Source organism: Vigna angularis, chromosome 1 (assembly GCF_016808095.1).
Source record: "Vigna angularis cultivar LongXiaoDou No.4 chromosome 1, ASM1680809v1, whole genome shotgun sequence".
Taxonomy (NCBI): Eukaryota; Viridiplantae; Streptophyta; class Magnoliopsida; order Fabales; family Fabaceae; genus Vigna; species Vigna angularis.
Genome location: NC_068970.1, coordinates 56,306,631 through 56,332,155, shown reverse-complemented (window position 1 = coordinate 56,332,155; position 25,525 = coordinate 56,306,631). Strand labels below are relative to the sequence as shown.

The 25,525-nt window shown below is 32.1% G+C and overlaps 3 protein-coding genes across 3 annotated transcripts; 1 reads left to right on the top strand and 2 right to left on the bottom strand.

Moving 5' to 3' along the window:
• Positions 1 to 6,260: 6,260 nt before the first annotated feature.
• LOC108340512 (uncharacterized) lies at positions 6,261 to 6,948 on the top strand. The gene has a single exon (XM_017577965.2). The coding sequence runs from the start codon at positions 6,302 to 6,304 to the stop codon at positions 6,779 to 6,781; it is 480 nt and encodes a 159-aa protein (XP_017433454.1). The 5' UTR covers positions 6,261 to 6,301; the 3' UTR covers positions 6,782 to 6,948.
• Positions 6,949 to 7,071: 123 nt separating this feature from the next.
• On the bottom strand, positions 7,072 to 12,114 carry LOC108338539 (ADP-ribosylation factor GTPase-activating protein AGD12). The gene is made up of 9 exons (XM_017575488.2): positions 12,007 to 12,114; positions 11,311 to 11,392; positions 11,002 to 11,077; positions 10,169 to 10,332; positions 9,619 to 9,757; positions 9,333 to 9,449; positions 9,098 to 9,193; positions 8,209 to 8,507; positions 7,072 to 7,253 (listed from the first exon to the last, which is right to left on the bottom strand). The coding sequence occupies exons 1-8, from the start codon at positions 12,044 to 12,046 to the stop codon at positions 8,226 to 8,228; spliced, it is 996 nt and encodes a 331-aa protein (XP_017430977.1). The 5' UTR covers positions 12,047 to 12,114; the 3' UTR covers positions 7,072 to 7,253; positions 8,209 to 8,225.
• Positions 12,115 to 14,997: 2,883 nt separating this feature from the next.
• Positions 14,998 to 17,563, bottom strand: LOC108335752 (pentatricopeptide repeat-containing protein At5g46460, mitochondrial). The gene has a single exon (XM_017571890.2). The coding sequence runs from the start codon at positions 17,182 to 17,184 to the stop codon at positions 15,031 to 15,033; it is 2,154 nt and encodes a 717-aa protein (XP_017427379.1). The 5' UTR covers positions 17,185 to 17,563; the 3' UTR covers positions 14,998 to 15,030.
• Between the last annotated feature and the right edge of the window lie 7,962 nt (positions 17,564 to 25,525).

Genomic DNA, 25,525 nt, shown 5'->3' with positions numbered 1-25,525 from the left:
TTAAGACAATACAGTTTGGTATGACCGGTCTTGATATTTTGTTTCATTATTTCATGACACGTGCATGACTTCTATTGTCCAAGTGAATGCATAAATCCAATTTTGAGTCTAGAAGTAGTATATTGTAAATCCTAATAATATGATATGTGTTTTATGAATCCAAGATAGTGATTTTTGCGTATTGTGAGCTTATAAGTATTGTGGATGTACAAAAATGATCATTAGTTTACCTTTTCTTTTTCGTGTGTTATTGTTTATACACTTCCTATTTTATAGGTGAACAAATGATACCGTAAGTAATGATCTCATCAATAAGATAGTTTGAGTGGTATAGATAAAAGTGAGTCGCGTATAGTTTCTTTTATGTTTTACAAATTTCTTCTAGATTTAGAATACATTAATATCTATGAAAATGTTATTATGTATCTTATGAGTAATATTGTAATACATAAATCATATATTATATGTAGTTAGTAGAATGATTTCTCTTATCCAAGGTGTTATACAATTAGACCAAAAAGAGAATCATAAAGAAAAGGAAAAGTTATATTTGGAAAAACTTTTTTTATAAATAAAAATTAGCTTACAAATAAGTTACTTGGTAGATAATCTTTTATGTTTCTTGGAATTTTTGTTTGGTAACTTTTAATTAAATTAATTTTAATTTATTTAAAATTCAAATATAATTTTTTCTTCATATTTTCTATCATAAAAATATTAATAAAGAAACTCATTAAAACAAACCTTATATCTGCATGTTTGAATTTGATTCAAATATTCTCATGATTAATTCCAACTTCAGATTAAAAGTTGAACAAACAATTGTTCTGTTTTCTAAATTTTTGTAATTTGAAGAACCAAAAACAATTATAATAGTCATCCAAATACACAAATTTATTTTGTTATGTGCAATTAACAGCGCAGTTGAAAAATATATAAATTAAAATTTTCAAAATAAAAAATTGCAATCCTCATACGATATTAACATCAAATAAGATTATTCAATCATTGACTAAATAAATGTTTTTATTAAGAATTATAGGTTCGATCAAAATTATTATTATTACATATAATAATTCGATGCATGTTAATTATAATCAACAATGAAATTGATAAAAAGAAAATCCTCTACTTGGTCTTCTTTTTCCATGTGAGTTTGTGTGTAATGCAAAAGTAAAGACCAAATATTCAAAGATGCAATCATGGCTTTTATTCAGTATCTTATCATAATCCAGGTTATAAGTTAAACTTACAGTTTTATAGTATAAAGTCCAGGACTTTGAATCTTAAATGAAATAACTATATAAATAAGTCATTTTTCAAGTTCTACCAGGTTAAAAAAACAAAATAAAAAATAGTAAAAAGTATATTTCATAAAATATCATAATAAAGTAAAAGTTGTACAAATATTTTTAAAATATTAGAGTATAATACAAAAAGTCACATAAAATAAAACAAAATTTCATAATATAAACCCTTGTATACTAGAAATGAAGGTGATAAAAAAATGAGTTCAACATACTAGCCTGATAATCTAGTAAAAGAAAACGGATTAGAAGACCTCCTTAATTTGGTAATCCGACACAATGTTTAATTAGGTAGGTCAATTTGATAATTCAAATGAAAAAATATATTTTGATATATTTTAGAAAATTCAACTATAAACAAAAATATTATATTCGAATAAGTGATAAATTATTTAAATATATTTTAACATCTCGTTTAATAACTTGACTTCAATATAATAACCTGATATAAATTCGTTTTAGTTTATTAATTTAAAATTCTGACAACTCGATAAATTAAATTGTAAAAATCAATCCGTTATTAAGTAGTTGTTAGTTTGATCGATCCATTTTTAATATAATAAGTAGAGTTGAATTTAAACTAATTAAATTGACCCATTTTATCATCTCTAATTAGAAATGATAAAATAAAATAAAAGTTTATAATGTAACACTTGAATTAGGGATGATGCATTCATAAATTTGTGTGGAAGGCTCATGTGGTGATTGATTATACAACACATGGAAAGGTATAATTAAAGGTAGCATGCATTTTCTAAATTTGTGTGCATGAGTTTGTGTTGGTTGGTTTATTGAAATTGATGATGTTGCTTTTTAACCAACTAACTCATTTTCTCATCTCTAACCTTCAACTCCTTCATTTGCTTTCGTAGGTTTTGAAGTATTGTTAGGCAAAGAATTTTGGTTGGTGAAAACATGATTGTGTCATTGATTCTCTCATTTTATTTTTACTATAACCATTCTCAAAACAATTTCCTCATGCCAAATTATTTTTTAAAATTATAAAATATATTTAAGATAAATTACACTATGAAGACATTGTAGACTATTTATATATATATATATATATATATATATATATATATATATATATATATATATATATATATATTACAAGAAACAAGAAAACAAAACATTATATTAAAATAAATATTCCATTAAGTGTTCAAAATATTTTTTATTTTTATTTAATTATACTGGTCATTGTTGTTGTCTTTCAGTCTCCATCTTGCCGATTATTTTTTGCTTCAAAAATTGGAAGAGATTAAAAAACGAATTAAATATAAGAACATGGAAATAAAATTTACGTAATTTTCTTGGATATAAAATAAAATAAGAAAAAATGAATGAAAATTAAAAAAATAAACACTTTTTAATAAAAATGATTAAAATAGTCAAATTTGTAAGTTATTTGAAATTTAATTGACTGAAGAGCAATATATATTTTTTTAAATTTTTTTGCACCAATATATTTTGTTAGCACACTGGTAGGTTATTGGGAAATGGATTGTGTTCAACTTTTGCATCATTTTGTTCTTTTAGTTAAAACAGAGTAGAAAGTGGGCCCTCTACCCAATTGAGCATGTTTCACTCTTTCAAAAATATAGTTTTAATTATTAACTATTTTTAAAATAAATTATAATAATCATTTCATAATAATTAATAAAAATATAGTAACTAAATAAATTTTTTTGTAAGTAGTGTCAGAACTCATCAATCTGGTTCCTGTAAAGTGAATTTTTTTAGTAACTAATTAAAAAGATAAGACTTGAAAGTGTAACTAAATATTATGTGCATGTAAAATACACATATTGTTATATAAACCTTAAAATTAATATTTCAATCACCCAAAATAATTTTTCATTTGAATTTTCTAAAAGAAAGGCAGCATTGCTTCGTATACCTTTCTAGAACAAAAAGAAAAAAACTAACATGTGGTTGCAACATACATTTTTATTTATTGAAATTCATTTAAAATTAAAAAAATTAAAAGAGAAAAATAAATTCTCTATAAATGAAAAAAAATAATAATTAATGATTAATGATAATAAAAAAAACAAGTTTTTTATATTACAAAGAATTTCGAGATTTTCATATGAAAAAATAAACAATAAATAAAAATATTTTAAAAAATAAAAACTTTCAAATGTGAAATATGAAAGTTATTTGATTTATTATAATTGATAATACACTATTTTAATTCAACCATTGTGATAAGAATAAAAATATGTGAAGATGTAAGTTGATTTTCTAGATATGTAACAAGACAAATCATGAAAAAAATTATATGTATATTATTTAATAAATTTTAAATATTTTATTATTTTAAATGGAAACATGACAAGATTAGGTATAAGAATTAAAATGCGACAAATATATACATGTTCATCCCGTATCATATCCAATTAGAAAAATGAAGTATTATCCATATCCAATAAATATAAATACTTAGATTTTCTATCAAAAATTGAAATGAGTTTTTGAATAATATTATTGAAAACAAGTCTACTCTTCGTCCCTAATTTACATTGTGTAATTATACTTAAATAATTAAATAACATGTATGAAGTAGTTTATTAATTTATTTTCAAAATAACTTATCGTTATATTATAAATAGAGGAAAAGTTTGGCTGAGCCTTTTTCATTTTCAAAATAAAATAATTTTAAAATAATTTCAGTTATTCTGTTTGAGTAGAATGTGATAAAGACATATAAATTAAATATTAAACAATTATTTAACAAGATTGTTAATTGCAACGCTTATTTATTTATTTTTCCATGATTAAATTCAAGAGTTTTAATTTTGATGCAAATAAAAACTTAAAAATAGCATGCAGCCACATTTCTAGAAGATAGTTTAATTTTCCAACATATCACGGCTGTATAGAATTCTTTTAATGATTGAACAGTACTTTACCAGATGACAACATAAGAAAAATATAAAATTAAATTTTTAGATAAATATTAATATTTGATGCACACTTAATATAAATAGTATAATTAAAAAAAAAAACTCAAATCTAATTCAAAATGCTTAATTTGGTTTCAATATCTTGCTATTTAATTATTTTTAAGGATTAATAAGGTTGAATCCAATCAATTGAATTGACATTTTATAATAACTATTTCATGTCTCAATTTCTTAAAGTAATAAATTCCATAAATTGTATTGTTATTTAAATCCTTAAAAATTGATTGAATTAAAGAATGTAGAACTTTTAAATGGAATTAAACAATGTAAAACTTTTTACCTTTAACATTAAAGAAAAACTATTTCATATATTACATTAATTTCTTTTTCTTTTCATCCCAAAGTAATAGATGAATTGTTTATTGTGCAAAGTGATAAGGTGCATGAAGATGAATCCATGATGAAAAATGAATGAAAGTGTAAGTGAAGGACCAAGAGGAATAAAGCCCTAGACATATCTTTTATAGATGAGGCATATAATCTACGAAAAAAATAGTACTAACTACACTCAAACAAAAGTTGATCACATAGGAGTCTGTCTTTTTTTTTACTTGTACATGGATTGTGTCTTTTTTTTCCTGTTACTTTTTCCTTTTGATTTGTTTGTTCTTTTATACTATTCCTAGTTCCTTGTTTCTACCACTTTTCTCCACAAAAGCAATTGTATGAGAGGAGTAAAACCCGCCATCATCTTCGGAATTTTTCTTTCCGATTTCTTGTCCCTCTCACTTCACCTTTACTCTTTTCTCCCTCTTTGTATATGTATAATACTATCAACAAAAACCTATATACAACATGATACATGCATTAGATATATAACCACATCGTAATATACACATGTTTTTCTTTTCTCTCGTCTTTCTATATATGCATATGTTTGATATTCAATTCTCTAATATATTGCTATATTCATAAAATTATTATATTATTCAATTTTGAAAAACCTTCTATACTTCATTTTTTTTTCTGTCATGTCTAATAGTCTCATATTATTTAAAAGTTGAAGTTAAAGTTAATATTTTGATTTTAAGTTTGTTAAAAAACATTATTAAAATCAATTACATGACTTTTTGTCTTTAAAATACACTTTTAGAAGATAAAATGAAGAAAAAAATATTTAAATTACTTTAAATATTGACTCTTAATTTTTTTATACTTCTTTTTTATACTTAGAATTAGAATTTTATGAGCAGAAACTAACGAATAGTTTTATATTCCACTTAATGACACACATTAAAATTTGGATAAAGAATATATGTGAAATAAAATTTTTAGATTATAAGTTAATTTTATGAGATAAAGTTTGGTGAATATTAAGTTGAAATTATTTCAAACTTTAGGGACAAAAAAAAAGATTTTTAAATGTTAGTGAGCGACTCGAGGACTTGTGTGTTAGAGATATAAAGGAAAACGTTGAAACGATGGGTGAAGTTAAATGATTGTCTTTGGTTGGTTACAGTTGTTATTTAATTGAATTTTATTTTATAGTGAGCAAGAAATAACAATTTTCATCTCCCATTAAAATAAACCATATACCTCTTACTCCATGTGCAATTTCCATGTAGTTTTCTTATTTACTCAGAAAAACAAAAAGAAGTCAAAATTTCAAATAAAAACATCACGAGAATACTTAAAGACAAAAGTGAAGAGTAGTAAAAAGACAAAGAAGATAGCGGCGAGAGCGAACAGCAACCTTTACCTTTTCCTCCGACACATTGTAAACACAGACTTAAATGCTTCAAAATCTTCACTGTAAAGATTTGAAAGAAAAATATAATATTAAATCAATTACTCATTTTTAATTTATAATCTTTTTTTCTTAATTTTTACTGCTAGAAAATTTTACGAAGAACACATTAACTTGTTTTTCAAGGCTCAGAGACAAAACCCTGTCTTCTTTGACTTTAATCATCATTCCTGAACGACATCGTATTCAACATCATACTTCTTACTCTCACTATATATATGCTTCGTTCACTTCACTGTCCCTCCAAAAGTTATTCCAACCATAATTCACTTGCCATGGCCGTTCCCTTCGCCCTGGTTTTCTTCGCCGGAGTTGTTCTCGCCGGAGCTTCCAGGGAGCTCCGGCCATCGGAACATGGCCTTACCTTCCAGACACTCTCACCGGCGGGGGCGCATTCCTCACCGGAGATGCGCTCCTTCTTCAACAGCGCCAATTCCTCGCCGGCCATGTCCTCCTCCTCCGACGTCGCATTGCCGCGGGCCATGAACTCCGGCGACGCCTCCCCACCTACGTGGTGGCATCCCGCCAGAGGCCATGGCGGAGACGGCATGGGGAAGGCGCTGACGGTGGCGAGCCTCGTCTGCGGCGTGGCCGGCGCGGTTCTGCTGGTGGCTTCGGCCTTGATCTATTTGTTCAAGCACCGAAACAGAAAGCAGAAGAAACAAAACGCGGCGTTTTGCGTCGAGAATGGGAATGGAGGTGAAAATGATGAAGTGGAGAACAACAAATTGCAATTGGTGGTACGCAACCCCTAGAATTGCGCTCTATTGTTCACATTTTGATTTTGATTTTTCATTGCTTCGTTCATTTTCCTCAGTAGTGTTGTATGATTAATTCCACGTTGCATGTAAAGCGTAGAGTAACGGCGTTAGATTTATGACTTAATTATATAATAATATAATATATACTTTTTTTTTATTTATTTCGCGTTTTTCTAATCTTCTTTGTTAAATAACTAACATATATAATCAAACAAATTACTTTTATAAATATTATTAAGATTAAAAAAGTACAAAATAATAATTATAAAATGTGTGTACAAACATGACCTTATAAGGAATATTCGTGCTAACAGGAACATATGATTGCCGTCCCAAAATTTCTTCTTTTTTCTTCTTTCTTCTTCCTCTTTCTGACGCGCCGTACTGTTATTGATCAGGAATTCAAATATCGTATCCTTTCCATCCAAATCCAAGAATGCTTCGTTCAGTTCTAGATTAGCGTTTCCTGTAATGAAGAGGAAATGTACATAAAACATCAATTGGTAAAAAAATATGTAAAATGAATGATCAACTTAAATTGTGTCCTCAAAATTTGAAGAAATAGTCACTTTCTTTAAGTTTTCGACAAAAAAAAAATGTTTTTTAATATAAAAGATAAAAAAAAATGCTTATACGTTATATAATGATGATTTTTTAATTAATCTGATAAACTGTTCTTTTATGGACACAATATGCATCATGCAACGATTGAACCTTTTGAGCATCTAAGATCTAATATTGACTAACTCATAGAGATAGTCAAATTTCAAATCAACAAAATCTTGGAAAATTAGGTTATTCTGGCAATTGATGTTGTTCAAACAACACTATTGGTCAAGTAATTACCCTTTTTTATCATTCATTTTTCTATTTAACTTTATAGTATTATTGCACCAAGTACAGTAGAAAAAACGTTAATAAAATGAAAGTGTTGTCTAGTTAAATATTTATATATTTTCTTGAAATTATTGATATTCAAATGTTTTCTTGATCATTTAAAAAAAAAATCATAAATGGCTACTATTGTAAAACAGGAAGTTACTAAACAACACCGGGTTATGCAAAAAATGGGAATACTTTTCACATTTCGCTCAAAATGAAACATGGGTTAAAAATTAACAAATATATTTTATTCACACAAATTTTATAGTAATCATTCTTGTAAACTTAAAGGGTAGTAGTAGATATATCTAAGCTCAAATATATCATGGTCTTTTTAAGAATGCATTTTTGTATTGAAACAGAGACATGGAAACTGACATGCAGCTAAAATCCATTCTAACTTCATTAGGTGTAATTCAATAATTTAGTTGTAAAAACTAGAGAAATGAACAAAAAATGTTTATTTATTTGTCATGGCCAAATGCAGCTCAAAATTAGAAAAGAAAAATATTTGTAAGAAAAGGGAAAGTTTACTTAACAGTAATTTACCCAATGATCAAGACTCTAAAGGCATCCACTCAAGTGCTAACTCTAATTCTCCGGATTCAACGTTCTGGAGCTTGATTAATATCTCCTGTTTAACTTTACCACCAACAATTTTGACTTCGCTATCATCTATAAGCGCATTGTCTTGAGATTTCAGCCATATTCCTATCTGCATATCATCAAACATGCTAGGATCTCCATAGGCCATTGCAGATGTAATCAGGGGATGAAGATCAATGTCTGCTTCCCCCATTATATCATCAGATGAAAATAAGTCATAATCAAATACCTTCTGCAATGCAATGTAACCACCGGTTATGATAATTTCTCATGTTTTTATATCTTCATACCATAACACAGAAACACACAAAGACAGCTAGAAGCATCACACATTCAGATCCAAATAAGATAACCCAAACCGATGGCCACTTACTTCAATCTATAGTCCCATTAGAGGATGGTTGGGGAAAGTAGTATTTGATTTCCATTGTAGACAAAGGATGTAAGAGAGAAGGAACCATTGAGTAGGGTTTGGTTGAGGTAGCATATGGATTTGGTTTTACAATGAAAAAAGAGTCATGCATTGTTGAGAATTTTGATTTTCTACTGGGTTTTTCTGTGCCGTGCTTTCAAAATACACTGCTAAACATTGATTTTGATGTTTTAAAATATATTACAAAGATTTTTAAAGTACCAACATCAGTGTAATTTGGAAGCACGTTAGAGGACAACACCAAAAAAATACAGTAGAGAATCTGAACTCCATTGTTGAGGAATTAGGAAGAAGGAAGCTCAAGTGATTTGGATGCATATGGCAGAAATGTAGAATAGACACAATTTGTTTCCATTTTCTAACAAACACAAGATGAAATTCAACCTTACCAAATTCAATAATCCAAATGGCCGAGTAACAGACAGCATAAGTTCTTCATTCCAGACTGGATTCAAATTACTCTTTATTACAGTTGTCTGAACAGTCTGAAGATGTAGCACCAAAAAGCCAATTCAGAAAGAAAGTTATCAATGTCTAGCAATCTTCAATTTAAAATTAAAAATAAAACATAAAGAACAAAAGTTTCTCAAGCATACATGCCAACGAGAACTGAGAACAACCAACCTGCTGGCCAAGTGTGAAGATAACATATGGATCACTGGTCATCATATCTCTGATAGCTAAATCTGTGCCTTTGATCACTTTTACCTTCAAATTTCCAATAAATCCTTCCTTTCCTTCCTGTCATGACCATAAATATCAGTCAAACATCCAAGGAAAACCACTCCAATTAGAAAGCTTTCATCTGAGTGGAAATGTAGTTTTTACATTGATATGCTAACACAACCTATGGTCAACAAACAAACAGAACTCCTCCAATCAAAGGAAATAAAATATGAAATATAATCACCTCACGCGAACCGCTAATACTTCGAAAATTATCCATAATCCCATCCATAATCCCTCTGGAAATACTTGATGGGGGATTCATTCTTCCCGACTTAATGCGCAAACTAGGTTTCAAAAATTCTTGACGTTCATACTTCGACCTGAAGTAAAAATTTGAACAGTTAAAATGCCACTCTTAACTTGAGCATCCATAATTTTAGTATCATAGACTTTGAATATAAAAAAGATATTGGTATCGTTGATGATGCTATAATGAGCAATATCCCAACCCCAATATTGGTATCAACCTAGGACAATGAACTGCGGCTAGAAATAGTAGCAAAAAATAATGTATCTTGAAAATAAATGATTCAGCAAAGCTAAATGGTAAAAAAAAAAAAAAAACCATGAGAAAGAGAGAGCACAGAAGTTCATATCAATATCATCTAAAGTAGCCTAAAATATTTACCCACTTTGTGGTGATCATAAATATCATAAATTTATAAAACTAGCAAAATGATGCTAAGAATAATAGATATATAGTTTAAAGTGTAGATGAAAAACTATCTAACCGGATGAAATTTTTGCGCTGCTCATGACTGGCATCTGGTCCAGGTTTTACAGATCCTTGTGAAATATAAGCCTCATAAATTGAATTAGCAGAAGAATTTCCTCCAACTTCAATCATTCCATTTATTTCCTCATCTGACCATTCATCCAATGTCACAGACAAAACCTGAAAGTAAAAACAAAATGTTCAGAGGCTTTAATGCATGGCCAGATAAATTAGTTCTTTACAGTATTAACTAGATAGACACAACTCATTGAAAGACAAGCAAGGCATGATAATGATTAAAAAAAAAAAAACCTTCATGCACCTTGCCTCAGTGGCTTAGGCACGTCATCAAAATAGGAAGTTTACTTCTTAGTCAAGAGTTACAGAGATTCATTTCTCACTTCTTATTATTACAGATAGAACCTGTACCTGTAAGTTGGTTGGTTCTCTTATCTTTGATATAAAATTTCACTTGCATCATGTATAAATTTGGACAAATTCAGAATTAAAAAGACCTAGTTTTCCACATATTATTTTAGATCATGTCAGAAAATTGTGAAAAAACTAAGCATGTATGACAACGAAGGCCAAGAGAAACTTAAGCAGCATAGTCCATTGGTAGAGGAGAAAAGCAACACTAAATTGAAGCTTCACATTTCATAAAAAGACATGCGAAAAGGTACCCTGTAATAATTTATCTATTAAGATAAATATGTTCCACTCCTACTACTCTTCATTTAATAACAGATATAACAGAAAGAATAGTTATTATTACAGATACATCACATAGCAGTAGCACATTGAAACGAAAACCTTCTTTCTTAAATAAGTGGGTCAGGAACAGTTTACCTTTGATACATGAGCACCAAGACTTCTGTGCACACCGCAGCATTTTAAGCATATAAAAACTCCAATATTCGCTGATCTGAGGAAGCAATTAGAAAAATGATTCACAATTAGGAGGTAATACGCATCCCACATTTTTCTATTTTAGCAAAATTCATGTAGTTAGTTTCGTATAACTTAGTCACAAGGATCTTAATAAATCCTTCCAGAAAATAGTCAACATTCAGACTCCAGTTTTGAGTATTATAATCAGTGATCATGACCATAAACCACTAAAAGAAAAAATAAAGGTGCATAGGTGAATATACTTACGCCCATTGAGGATCTGGAGCATTACAATCAGCACAAAAACGATTATCTTTTTGAAGCAATAAATCCTTCAACCTTCTTTTACCTGTAAGAGACCTGCCAATCGTTCAACTTCTCAAGAAAATAACTTTACTTTCACAATTAGACATGGAAATAAGAATAAGTGAGTTTGTTTTGTTCTCCTATACAGATTTGTTCATGATTCATTGGTATCAAATATTTATGGTGTTTCTCTTTGAAGAAGCCATGTTTCAAACATAAAAGAAGCTTGAGTTCAATCTATTACAAGATATAAGCCTGTTCGTTTTTCTTCTTTGCCCAACCTAAAAGGCTATTGTTTAAAGGCTTATTTTGCATCAAGGATTTGAAAAAAGACAACAGGCATATAAGCCTTGGTATTCAAACTGCCTTTAGATGATTTGTATTTTAAAACTTTGTACCCCTTCCAGTTTTGTTTTTACTTTTTTTAAATCAACAATCCTAGCTAAATATACAACCAGATTACAACTTCATCTAACTCATCAATCATCCATTCATATTATTATTATTATAATATAGTTGTTAAATGGATCAAAGTATCATTTTTCTGTTTGTTATTCTTATGCTTATATCATACATATAAACTTAAGTTTATATGGATTTTAATAAAGATAAAACAGTTAAACACACGAGAGCATAAAATTAAGAATCATTGCATACTTGAGGCAGGCCTTCCAAGTTCTGACCGATTATCACTCATTGCCACCTTTAAAGCCAGCAATAGTTCAAACTGCAACTCCTGTAATAGCAGCCAAGCTAATAAAGAACCTGAAAGAAAGAAAGAAAGATCTCGTCATAGACTCACAAAACAAAAGCCATACGAAATCCTATTATAACATGACTTTCTTCCACAGTAATATTTAGTTCCCTAATTCCCCCCAAAATAATTTTAAATAAAAACCAGTCTTTGAATAATTAACGTCATCAACAGAATTACCCCTCAGATTAATCTTCAGGAGAAAGGAGGAGAAGATAGAAACATCAAGCATCAAAAGCAAGAATTAGAAAAGAAGCAAATTTTGGTATTATATGCAGACATCACCATTGTTCTCTCCTCTGAGTGTTAAATATTGAACTTTCTTACATTATAATTAGATTTTTGCAAGCATTTACGTAAATCATTCATTCGCAACAAATAAATAATAAATAAACGACAACAATGGGGTAACCTGTTACCTCATTTTTTTCATTTTTCAAGTGAAGAAACTCCCAAAAATTCAACCAAAAAAACATAATGTTCATAAAAAAAGTACCGAAACCAGAGCCACAAATCAGCAACCTTAAACTTGATATATCCTCGGTTACAACGAATGCAAATGGTCGTCAAAGGGTGAAAAAATGTCGGATTTCTGGGTGTTCAGATTTTTTTTTGAAAGACTAATAAGAACGTTTGCACTAAACGAATTATGTTCTTGAGGTGACACGAGGGAAAGTAAAGAAAATGAAAAGAAGAGAGAGAAACTAATAATTGAGAGTGCAAAGATAGATTACAGAGAAAAAAGAAGAGAATAAAAATAGCTGTGAATGAATGAATCGAAAGAGGTGAATTTGAAATCCACAAGAGAGAATGAGATATAAGGAAGGTTTGTGATATGTTCTTTCATCATTTCATGTCAAAATTTGTTGGCATCCACCAACGTCAGACAATTGTTTTCTTATTGTAGTTAATTAACTGTCACTGCATGTTTAAAAAATATTAATTTTGCTTAATCTCAATCATTTTTAATTAATTCACTCTGGATTGTATTAGTTAGTTGGAATGATGGAGAAAGAAATGAAAAAATAATTTAAGGAAATATAAAATAAACAATAGAGGATAAAACAAGTTATACTGCTTTTCATTATTATTCTTCGTTCTTATTTTGCCATCCAAACAGAATAATATATTATCATTTCATTTCATACTTTTCACCAATAAATTATAGTCTTAATGTAGGAATTAAGAAACTGATAAACAATTTTTTTTACTAAAGAACATGAAAGTATGTTACATCTGCGTTTTTCTAGGATAAAAGTGGTAGGATATAAATAAAGTTTTACTGATAAGATAAGATATCAACATCAATTTATATACATAAAATACTTTTATTAATAATTTTTTTTAAATGATACCAAAAATAAATACTTTTATTAATAAAAGATTTTTTTGAAATAATACTAAAAACAAACGCATATTTTAACTTCTATTATACAAATATTGACATAAAAAATCTTAAAATAAACATATTTAATCACATATTTAAATGATTTTAAATTTAATTCAATTTTATAAAGCGAAATTTATTTTATTTATATAATTTGACTTAATTTCTCGTGGAGAAGAAATGAACTCGTTCAACGTTATATTTAAACTCATTACATATGTAAGTAACCAAAAAGAAGATTAAAAGCATGAGAATGTCTCAAAAAGAGAAATTGAAAAATTAAGCCTAAATCAACATGAAATGCATGCCACCTAATAGTGAAAATCAAAGCAAACTATTGAAAGAAATGAAACAATCGCCATCCTCATATTGCGAATGATCTGCAAAATTTGAAGAGTTTTGCTCTCCTTATGTATTATTTAGATACTAAAAATTAGAGATTGGCTTGCTTTTAAGTTATAACAATAATATATCCTATAAGTTGTGTAATTTTTATTGACTTAAAGTGTTGCAATAGGTGGAACTCTATGATGACAAAATCAAGAAAAAGGCCATGAAAATCTGAGATTTCAGGTAAGGAATCTCAACATCCAAGCATCTTTGTCACGCTAATTATCTGTTTTCTTTTATGCATAAGTTTTTTATTCAAGGGTAGAATCATATGGCACCAAAAATGACCAAAATTGTAGATGTTGATCTTGTTCATTTTGGTGGGAAGGTCCAGGAAGTTGTTTCATATTGGGATATTTTCAGTTAGACCAGCCATGGAGGTGAAAAAGGAAGATACACAGAAAGAGGAAATGAAAACTATTTGCCATTGTAGAAAAGCCATGAAAATTTCAAAATAACTTAGAAAAAAATACTATAGCACCCTATGTAACGCTACCATAAAATATATGCAAAGATTTAAGTTACTGATCACTAAATAGCACCATCACAGTGTGCACTTTCCAAGAGAAAAGCGATTATAGAGATTCTTACAAAAGTCATGTGCAGCTCATATGAACAACACCCTCTATAGTGATCGATATCGCATAAAGGGAAAAGGTGGACACTTCCCACGAAAAGACCTCGAACGGATGAAATCAATGTCAACTTTGTTCTAAAGTTAACTTTCACAAACTTGCAAGGTTGGGTGTTGTTCAAGGTCCTTCCTGGCACATGCTCCTAAAAGGCATAACTTAAAGGGACAAGGATGTTTTCTTTTATAAGTAGAGTGAATTCAGTATCATTTATTGTTCTCAAAGATTTAGTTGAAGTCTTCTTTTTCAATTAAAACAATTATATCAATATTTTCAATTAAAGCTCATAGGACAAATTTTTTTGTCCTTTATTTTTCCTTATTGATTGTGTGGACTTCAACTAGGATACTCATTTCATTTGCTCACATTTTCTCTTCCCCCTTCGTTATCTTTACTAAGGATGTGTGGTGCAGAGCAAACAAATAGTTACTCACATTCATAGTTTTTTTCTTCCCCGGTTTTTAAGAAGTGTGATGCCGTGTGGGTAATAAATTAGACTCTTTTTCACGAACAATGTCCTACCAATAATCTCCACAGGAACATATGCCATTCTTAAAATGATGAAAGCGGCTAGAATCTCGTACTACAATCTCACGGTCAACAATGTGGCTCATAAGCTTTATTGCAGAATGACAATCCCCACATACACGTAGATTTTTCATCACTGTTATTGTACTGCCTTCCACAGTGCTAAGCAGCGCAAATGCAATCGCAAGCCTTTCACTATGATAAGACAGCATTTCTTCTTTTTGCTCAGTTTCTACATCATGCAAAGCGAATTGTTCATCTGGAACATAACCTAATTCTTTTAACTTCACTCCTAACCACTCTAGCTTTTGATAAATTTTCCCTGTAAGAGGATGTGATCTATCTGCAGAGAGGAATTTGTGCTTTTGTCCTTTTAAGGTTAGCCAACTGGATCCTGGTTGTTTCACAATTCCATTATGCTTCATTTTTTTACGTATCAAAGCTACTTCAGCCCATCTGCTCGAAGAAGCATACAAGTTTGATAGCAATACATACGCAGCACTACAATCAGGTTCCATTTCAAATATCCGATTTGCAGCTCTTTCGGCTACATCTAAATTGGAGTGCTTCCTGCATGCACTCAGTAAAGCCAGCCATACCATTAAATTTGCTTTCATTGGCATGCTCATCACCAGTGCTTCTGCTTCCTCAAGCTCTCCACACCGGCCAAGCACATCCACCATGCTTGCATAGTGTTCAATCGTAAGTGTAACTGACCTTTCCTGGCCAAAGTATCTGAAGATGCACCTTGCTTTCTGTAACATACCAGAGCGACTACAGGCTGAAAGCAAACCGGTTAATGTGATTCCATCTGGATCAACTCTTTGACGCAGCATTTGATTAAAGAATGCTAGAACCCACATGCCACATCCATGCTGTGCACAACCAACAATGACCGTGTTCCACGAGACAACACTCTTCTCATTAATCCCCTTAAACACAGAAACTGCATCACTGACATAACCACATTTACTGTACATAACAACAAGAGAACCTCCCACATATCCACCACTTTCCAAACCCATCTTAACCACCTCAGCATGGATCACTTTACCCCTCTCTAGATCCTCCAATCCACAACAAGAATTCAAAGCACTGGTGAAGGAAGACTCATTGGGAATCACACCAATTCTCATCATTTCTCTGAACACCTCCAACGCCTCTAGATGCTTATCATTGAAACCATACCCCGTCAATAGAGCTGTCCAAACCACCACATTCTTACAAAGTGCCTCACAAAAAACCCAGCACGCAGATTCCATCTGTTTGCAACAACTATAAAACGTAACCAGTGAAGCAGAAACAAATTCATCAAAACGCCAGTCACCCAGCTTGAGCGCAGAGCAATGAATTTGAATCCCCACGTGAAAAGCCAGTATCTTAGCAGCAGCAGACAGCCCACAAACCAAGCCAACAGAAGATGGACACACACCAGAAGCCACCATGTCGCGAAAAACAACCAATGCTTGTTCACTCTCCCCATTGTGATCAAGCCCATTAATGATAGAACTCCAAGAAATCACATCCTTAGAAGGCATTTGGCGGAACAATCGCAAAGCATCATCAACTCTACCATTACCACAATACCCATGAATCATTGCATTCCACGCAGCCACATCCCTGTCCATAGGGTCCATTGCCCAAAACAAGGCTTCAGCCTCCTCGACAACTCCCAAGCGCAGTAACCCATCGACGAGGGTGGTCCACGACACAACGGTTCGGTGCGGCATTTCGTCGAACAACTTCCTGGCGGTGACAATATCGCCGCAATGTAGACACCCCTTAATCATGGAGTTCCAGGAAACGACGTCCTTGAAGGGAATTTGACGAAAGAGGTGGATAGCTTCGTGGAGTCTGTGGTTGCTAGCGTAAGCATGGAGCATTATGGTGTAGAGGGAAACATGGGGGGAAGGGATTTGATCGAAAAAGGCACGAGCTTGGTCTAAAGTTCGATTATTGAGGTAGTGGAAGAGTATATGCTTGTGTGATTTAATGATGGTGAAAGGATTTGTGGAGATAGATGAAGTAGAAGGAAAACCATTGGTGGCAGTGGTGAATGAAAAGATTCTCGAGTTTCGAATTGCAATGCATGAAAACGTGTTAGTATGAAAAATGGACTTGGCTAAAGAACTGAAAAGAAGCATTGGAAGCAGGAATACTTCTGTGAATTAAACTACAGGACAATCGACTTCTACTTATACGACACAATAGAATGAAGTATGAGAAAGGAAGAATCATACAATATTGAATGAAGGGCGCGGGTCCAACGTTGGAGTGGAGAAATAGAAGAGAGAAAGTTTGGCTTATTTTTTTCATTGGTACAGGAAGTTTCGCTTTTGATTTTGATTTTGGAATTTAAAGAAAGTCGATGAGAGAATTTATGGGGACCATGGTTATAATGATAGAGAAGGAAGTTCACTATATTTTGTGTTAGAGGTTTCTATCACTTTATTTTCATTGTATATTATGCGTGTGGTTTAGAAAGATGACTCTGTTGATATGTTTTATTATATGCTTATTAGTATTAAAATTAAATTGGGGATGGAATCAGGTTTTATTTTTTAAGGATGATTTTTAGTGTAAAGCAGGTGCGGGCTTGTTACGTTTAAGAGCATATGCATGGATGCTTGGGTCGATTTGGTGGACCTATGTGGGGCTTACTTGTAATTAATTATTTCAAGAAATAGATCGGCTTCGTTAATTGAAAATAGTGCTTAGTTTGGTGTTTTAAAATTAACTGTTTTGAATTGATTAATGTTGTTATTGAGAATGAGTGTGAGATTGTGATATAAAAATAAGTTTTGTAATTGTCATCGGATGTGAGATTTTTTGTATTGCGATACGAGAAATAGACCGGGTCTCATGTAGAGACGAGATTCGAGTGTCACTTCTTTTTGAGCAAGGAAGTGGATGTCTTTGTATTGCGATACGAGAAATAGATTGGGTCTAGAGCTGTCAAAACGGGTTACCCGGCCCGATCCGACCCGGTCCACTACAGGTTGGTCACTTAGTGAGCCAACCCAACCCGACTCATTTATTAGTGAGCCAGAAAAATTCGAATCCGGCTCGACCCATCACGGGTTGGTGGGTAAACGGGTTGGCTTACTAGCTCACTTAATTACAATTTTTTTTAAATAAAAAAAATTACAAACTTTCTATAATACAAATTTAAACAAATTTCACTCCCAAATTTCACTTCTAACATGGGTGTTTAATTAATTTTGAAAATAAGAAACTTAAATAATTTTTTCAAGCAAAAACAAAACAATAAATATTTTTTTATAAAATTAAAATTAATTTTTAATAAAATAAAATTAGGTAGGTGGGTTGGTGGGCCAACCCGGCCCACCACGGGTTCAACCCGCATGAGCCGGGTTTAAACGAGCCGAGTTGAAATCTGACCCGCATAAAAAAAATACAATTTTTTCTAACCCAACCCGGCTCAAACCCGTGGTGGGCCGGGTTGGCTCGCGGGTTGTGACCCATTTTGACAGCTTTAATTGGGTCTCTTGTAGAGACGAGATTCGAGTGTCACTTCTTTTTGAGCAAGGAAGTGGATGTCTCGCCCAAAAGGCTTCCTTGAGAAGTCGGGGAGATAGGTCTGAAGTTGCGATGGAGGACGACTCTGATTGCGTAACAGGTTGGGATGATAAAGTGTAAGGAAACGACACTGATTTATGAATGGATTGGTTGTGATATTATTTATGAGTGGAGTATGTTGCCATGACTAGTTATGGTTTGTGTTTCATGCTGTTTTATTATATGTTATGATGTTATTTCTGATTGCTCACATCACATATATAAAAGAATCTACTTTTGAAGGGTATTTTATGAGTGTATTTATTGATAATATATTTATATTTATTAAGATATAATAGCAAATTATATTATAACTTTTATGTATACAATTATGTAATTTATTTTTTAATATTAAATAAAATAAAATTGTGAATATTATAATAATGTTAAAAAAAATCACTAAATTTTTATTTGATTTTTATGATAAAATGTTCATTAGTATATGTAACATCCCAAAAATAAAGTCTAAAACTATATCATAGAATAATCACATTAAATAATATTACAGATCAGTCTTACATTAAAAGAGAACGTACGGTTGTGGCCGAACGACCTTACAAAGAAGGATAAGAAATTTAAAGTTGTACAGGGTGCAATTCTGACCGAACGGTTTACAAAATACTGTACAGTCCTGCAAAAAGAAAAGGGAAAAGGTGATCGAGCGATCACCTTACTATCAGACTATACTACTGACCGAACGGTACTACTGTTCGGTCTTAACTTCTACCTCTACTAAGTTATCTTCCTCCAGCGCCTCTTCTAGCAGCTCGTCTCCTTCTGCTCACATCCACATGGATGATCATTGCAACAGAAGGACAACCGAACGTACAAAACAGACAAGACAGGAAACACAGGGTAAGCTTATGTAATTTAATTCATGTATAAACATATATTTCACACAATCAATCAAACAAGATAATTCATCATTCGTTCATGCAAAACCTAATACTAGACTGACTGTCCGGACTGTATGAGATCTGTGTAGCTACGACGTTCGTGCACCCGGGTGATGTAGTAACTAGGATACCCTCAACAGCTGCCACCCGAGGTTAGTCCTATCTATCCAAATTAACCATAAGGACTAGGACCTCCTACCGTTCCCACACATGACTTACCCTCCTCTACGTAAGGACGAGTAATCACGAAACATCAGGATGAACCGTCAGCTTAGCATGCCCACATTCATACTTTACCAATTCCAATATACATTCATGAGTCATTCCTCCCCGGAACGCTCGTCCATAATCCAAAACATTTCATACATATCATATTCTCTTCATCTTTCATTATTAATCATCTCAATTTCACCTTCGTACAAAGATTATTAAGGACACCAAATACCGAACGTTCAATCCTAACTCAGAACGAGAACGAACACTTGGAGCGAGAGAGAGAGGTCTCCAGTTCCAGAACAGATTAAGACCGAGAGGGTTACTATCGGGTTGAGAAAGAAACCGAGTACAATCATATATCACAAGGACGACTAGAACGAATATTACTTACAAAGTGAGCCAATTAAATGAATTGACTCTTGAGAGCTCAAACCGAACACGTCAAAGGCCATTCCAAGTGCTAAGACTCTAGGCCGAAACCAATGAATACTGACACTTCAAAGAATAATACTTAGAAGAATTCATATGATGAAACCGTACGCTTATAAATACTTAGCTTATTTGAATTTAGAAATCAAGAAAACCGAATGTCAGTCAATGACCGAGCACGGTAGAGAGAAAACTCTATTGAAGTTGGACGAACGCTATTTTCATCAAGATAGATTATAAAATAAAAGAGAATGAGCGCCTGGTGTAAGACCGAACACTACTCAATACGAGCGCTTGGTGTAGGACCGAACACTACTCAGTACGAGCGCTTGGTGTAAGACCGAGCACTACTAAACTTATATTAGAAGGCTTGATACCATTTGGAGTAGTGTTTAAGAATAAACGAAAATATACAAATATATATATATATATATATATACACTTAAGTTTATAACCGAATACCAAGAAACAACTATGCTTGGTCGAACGCTCATGCACAGTATTTCGAAACGAAGACGCTCGTCCTCAATTAGGATTCTTCCCAAATGAAAGAATCCAATTCCAACCAAGTTCACTAGAAAAACCGAACGGTCAAGGACCGTTCAGTGACGAACGTACACTTTCATAGGGGAAATTTCATACTAGAATTATTTATATTCAACTCATTTCTCAACATATATCTTTATAATTTCATACATTCATATCATAGTCAATTTTCATACTTCATAGAATCCAAACATAGCAACCATCATATTTCATATTAATTCAGTCAATTCAACGAACGTTCATGCAATACAAGTAACATACAAATTAAATTAATAAGCTTCCCTTACCTCTGAGCGTGACCGAACGTTCTTAGAGGCAGAATACAGTTCACCACTACCAGTTCTACCCTCAACGCTCGACAATTTTCCAACTACACCAAGTGACAACCCAACACTATCAGAACCACTCATTTTGAGAATGGTGATCAACACATGAAACCAGAACTGGGTTTGCATGTCTAAGAAAACGAACGACAGAGTGAAGAGAAGGACTTACCAGCCCAGCTTCACAAATCGAACGGTTTATCTGGAAGCTCTTGACGCTGGAAGTGCTTCTACGGTGTCTGAACGGAGATCGGAGAAGAGAAAGGGTGAGATTTCGTAGAGAGAAGGAAGAGCTTTTAGAGAGAAGGAGGAGGAAATGAGATTTTTCAGAATCTGGGGAAGAAGGGTGCATGCAGAGAGTGTGACGTGAATTTCGGAAAATCAAGTTTTCCTTCCGACGTCAAAACGAGCGTCCGCTCATCTGCCAACACCTGCCTTCCACTATCTCATTTTCGGATCCTCTTCGCTTGACACCTGACGTCCGTTCAAGGGATTTTGGGTGCGTTTTAAATGGTTCTAACAGTATAAGATTAAATATAAATAATTTTTATAATTTTATTGTAAATAACTTTTATTTATTTTGTAAGTAATTTTTTAATTAAAAAATAGTTAAATTTAAAAGATAATCAAAACTAAAAAACAGGTAAAAGGGAAAGAAATTATCATTTAAATGATAAAATTAGTAAGATAATTATTTTGATTTAAAAAGTAAAATTGAAAAACAAAAGTATAAGTTTTAGCAAGGAGAAATCTATACAAGAATTAATAAATATTAATTTATTTTTCTAAAAGTTAAATCTGAATAGCATACAATGTTTAGTTGATTAGACTTTGTGTCATGTAAGATTAGATTTGAGTTAATGAATACTAAATTAATTAAATATTTTTACGAAAAGTAAAAGCACACATTAACTAAATATTAATAATTAATAAAAAAGTTATAAATGTTATATATATATATATATATATATATATATATATATATATATATATATATATATATATATTAGATCTTATGCAAAATAAAAATATAATTGAGTATATTTAAGATATAATAAATTATGTGTAACTTTCATCATAAATCACAAATGTTTTTTATTCGAAAAAGGTAAATACAAATAAAGTGCTTGTTTATCTGTGAATGAATTAATTTTTCATTTTCTATTTTTGTTTTCTATCCGCTGAAGTAGATTAAATTAAGTATAGTAGAACCCTTCTCACCGTTGGATTCTTGATTCTACAATAAGAAAGTCACAACTACACCATTCCCCCTAAGCACAATCAACGGACTCCAGCAATCCAGGCACGCAGCTCCTTCGGGACTGGACTGACTTTGAAGTTCTTTTACTTTTTCTCTTTTTATAAAAACTTTGTTATAAATATATTATAAAATATATAATTTCTCTTGCAAATTTGTTAGTCGAACTTGTTGTAGACTCCCATGGAATTCATCTATACGCATCAGGAATTAAGTTTTCTTCGTGTTTTGTTGGTATTTACAACAATATTTTGCTGACATCAACAATCAAAATCTAAATAATTAAAACATTGTTTCTGAAATTCAAATGTCTTTGCAAGACAGAATTTCTGTCGTGGCTAAGAATGTCGCAGCTAAGAACATGTGTCTTCCTGGGAACAAGTTTCTTATTCTAGAATCATATAATTATGATGTATTGGATTTCATACGAAACCCAAGTTTTTCTTTCACTTTTTGTTGTATTTTATCTTTTATAATACGTGAAGTTGTCATAAAAGCTCTTATAAATATATTGTAAAATATACAGCTTCTCTTTCAAATTTATTGACGGGTTATTGCAACAAGTTAGAGTGAACTTGTTGCAAGGAGTCCTATTCTACAGGAATAAACCTTCTCAGCTATAGTCGCAAAGGTCACGAAATTTGGTTTTGAAGGTTATGTGTCTCTTTGGTAAGTCATGAAAACTTGGCACCATGGCAACCCTCCTCCACCTCCCTTTATAAATACATGCCATGTTCTTCTCTCTTGTTTTTCCATTTTCTTTTCTCATTTTATTATTCTCGGTTTAGTAATTTATTATTTTGAATTCTTATTAATTTTAATATTTTTAAAATATTCAGAATCGTTCCTCCCTTATATCTTAGAAAAATATCAAGTTAACACATTGGTTCTGTCTCTCAGTTTTACACTTCTTTCGCGTCTTCCAATACTTCTTCCAACATCTCTTCTCCTTCTGCTCACATCTACACAGATAATCATTGCAACAGGATAACGACAGGACGTACCACACAAACAAAAATAATAAACATGGTAAGCTTATGTAATTTAATTTACTTAATCATAACATACAACATTCATAACAAAACCAACAACGACCACATCATGATTCATACATCCATGCATGCAAATAATGACCACATGACTCTGACTGTCCGGACTGTATGAATCCTGTGTAACTATGATGTTCGTGCACCCGAGTGATGTAGTAATTGGGATACCCTCAACAACTGTCACCCGAGGTTGATCCGTTCTGTCCAAGTTAACCTTATAAACTAGGATCTCCTGTCATTTCCACACGTGACTTACTCCTCTCTACATAAGAACGAGTAATCATGGAATATCAGGATGAACGCCTGCTAATCTTTGCCCACATTCATACTTTACCAATCAATAACCATGTTCTGAGATATTCCTCCATGGAATACTTGTTCATAACCAAATTATTTCATACACATCACATCTCAATTTTTCTCATACTTAATCATCCATACATTCAAATGAAATAAGATCATACGTTCTTATCATAGTCCAAGTACGACTGAAATGACGCTTCTTAGAAACTAACAAGACTGAATGCTACTCATCTACTTCAATAAACAGACTCTTAAGATTTCAAACCGAATGTCACGATCGGAAGAAGAAATTGTGAGGTTTTCTTAGAGAGGAGGAGGAGATTTTAGAGAGAAGAGAGAGAAAATGAAAGTTCAGAACTTTGGGAAAAAAGGGTGCATGCAGAAATGGCGTGCATTTTTAAAAACTTTGAATTTTGCTTCTATAATCAAAATCGAATGTTCAATCTGCATCTTAGTATATTATTTTTAGATTCCCTTCTTGACACGTGTAGTCCACTGATACGAGGTTTTGAATTCGTTTTAATGGGTCTGATACTGAGCCTCACAATATCTATTTGGTCTCTTATCTTGCTTTCTGTCCACAAATACCGAAATCTACTTTTGCAATCGTAATGGCTTTCGCAGTGTTTGTGAGTTTCAAGGATGAAGACATACGCGACATCACAGCTTTTGTTCTTGATCCTCTCAGAAGTAGAGGCATCCAAGTCTTCGTTAGAGGTGAATCCACAACTTTTGACCTGTTTCAAGCGATTCAACGCTCTCGCCTTTTGATCGTGGTCATTTCCAAGAACTACGCTTCCTCAATTCGCTGTTTGCGTGAATTAGTGGCGATCATCAATGGTGTTGAATCTTCTCCGAGGATCGTTCTGCCTATTTTTAATGGTGTCCATCAATCTAACGTGCTGTCTCAGAATGGATGTTATGGGCAAGCCTTTTCGAAATACGAAGAAAGATTCAGGGAACACAAGCAGAGGATGGAAGAAGTGCAGAGATGGAGAGAAGCTCTCACACGAGTGGCCTGTTTCCCGGGTTGGCGTATGGAAAAGATGTAAGTATTCCGTTCTTGTCTCCTCAAAGATCTTAATTTATTTTGTATATGTTTCATCATTTCTTAGTCAATCATATTTATAATTATTGTATGCAGTATTGAAAACTACTCTTTATTATATTCTACTGTACAAGTACTTTCTGGTTTGCTTCTCTTGGGTGTCAATTTGACATTCTTCATTTTTTTTAATATTTTCAGGAAAGGAGTTGGAGGCCGTGGTCTTATTAACTATGCAGTCGATATTTTGAATCGTGAATTTTCAACTCCTCAAAATGAAACAATATTCAATAGATATGGAAAATTTGAAGATATTGTTCAATATAAAGATGGAGATGAAGTTTCATACAAGGAGCTGCGAGGTTTGATTAGGTTAAGGGATTTTATCAGCCTCGTGTTGACATATCCAGTGAAATTAGAAGAGGACGGTGTATTAAGATCCTGGATTAGTGCATTTCCTGAATGGAAAGCTCAGTTACTTTCCACTGATGGTTTTTCTGTGATTTGCAAACCATGGAGTCTACTAACTGAGAAGGCACTGAGATGCATGAAAGGATTCATGCCAGAGGAAATAATGGCTGAAATAGAAAGTGGCGAGAGATACCTCTTCAACCGCCATAATGATGTAATACCAGAAGGCCTTCTCCCCCTAAGTGTTGATCTCGCAGTTGACCAACTAATTCAAACTTTGTTTTCTGGAGATTACTGTGCGCGCTATATCAGATTGTTGACCAGAAACTCGTCTGAAAAAGAATCTGTAGTAAACAAAATACATACAGCCTTGGAAGATAAACACAACATGTTTGGAAATGACAAAGATTTTCTGATGGCCGCATGGATC

Coding starts and splice junctions, on each gene's coding strand:
- LOC108340512 (XM_017577965.2), top strand. CDS start 6,302: ATGGCCGTTCCCTTCGCCCTGGTTTTCTTCGCCGGAGTTGTTCTCGCC.
- LOC108335752 (XM_017571890.2), bottom strand. CDS start 17,184: ATGCTTCTTTTCAGTTCTTTAGCCAAGTCCATTTTTCATACTAACACG.
- LOC108338539 (XM_017575488.2), bottom strand. CDS start 12,046: ATGAGTGATAATCGGTCAGAACTTGGAAGGCCTGCCTCAA. Junction 10,333..11,001: donor TTGGTGCTCATGTATCAAAG/GTAAACTGTTCC, acceptor TTTTACTTTCAG/GTTTTGTCTGTGACATTGGA. Junction 9,450..9,618: donor GTATTAGCGGTTCGCGTGAG/GTGATTATATTT, acceptor TGGTCATGACAG/GAAGGAAAGGAAGGATTTAT.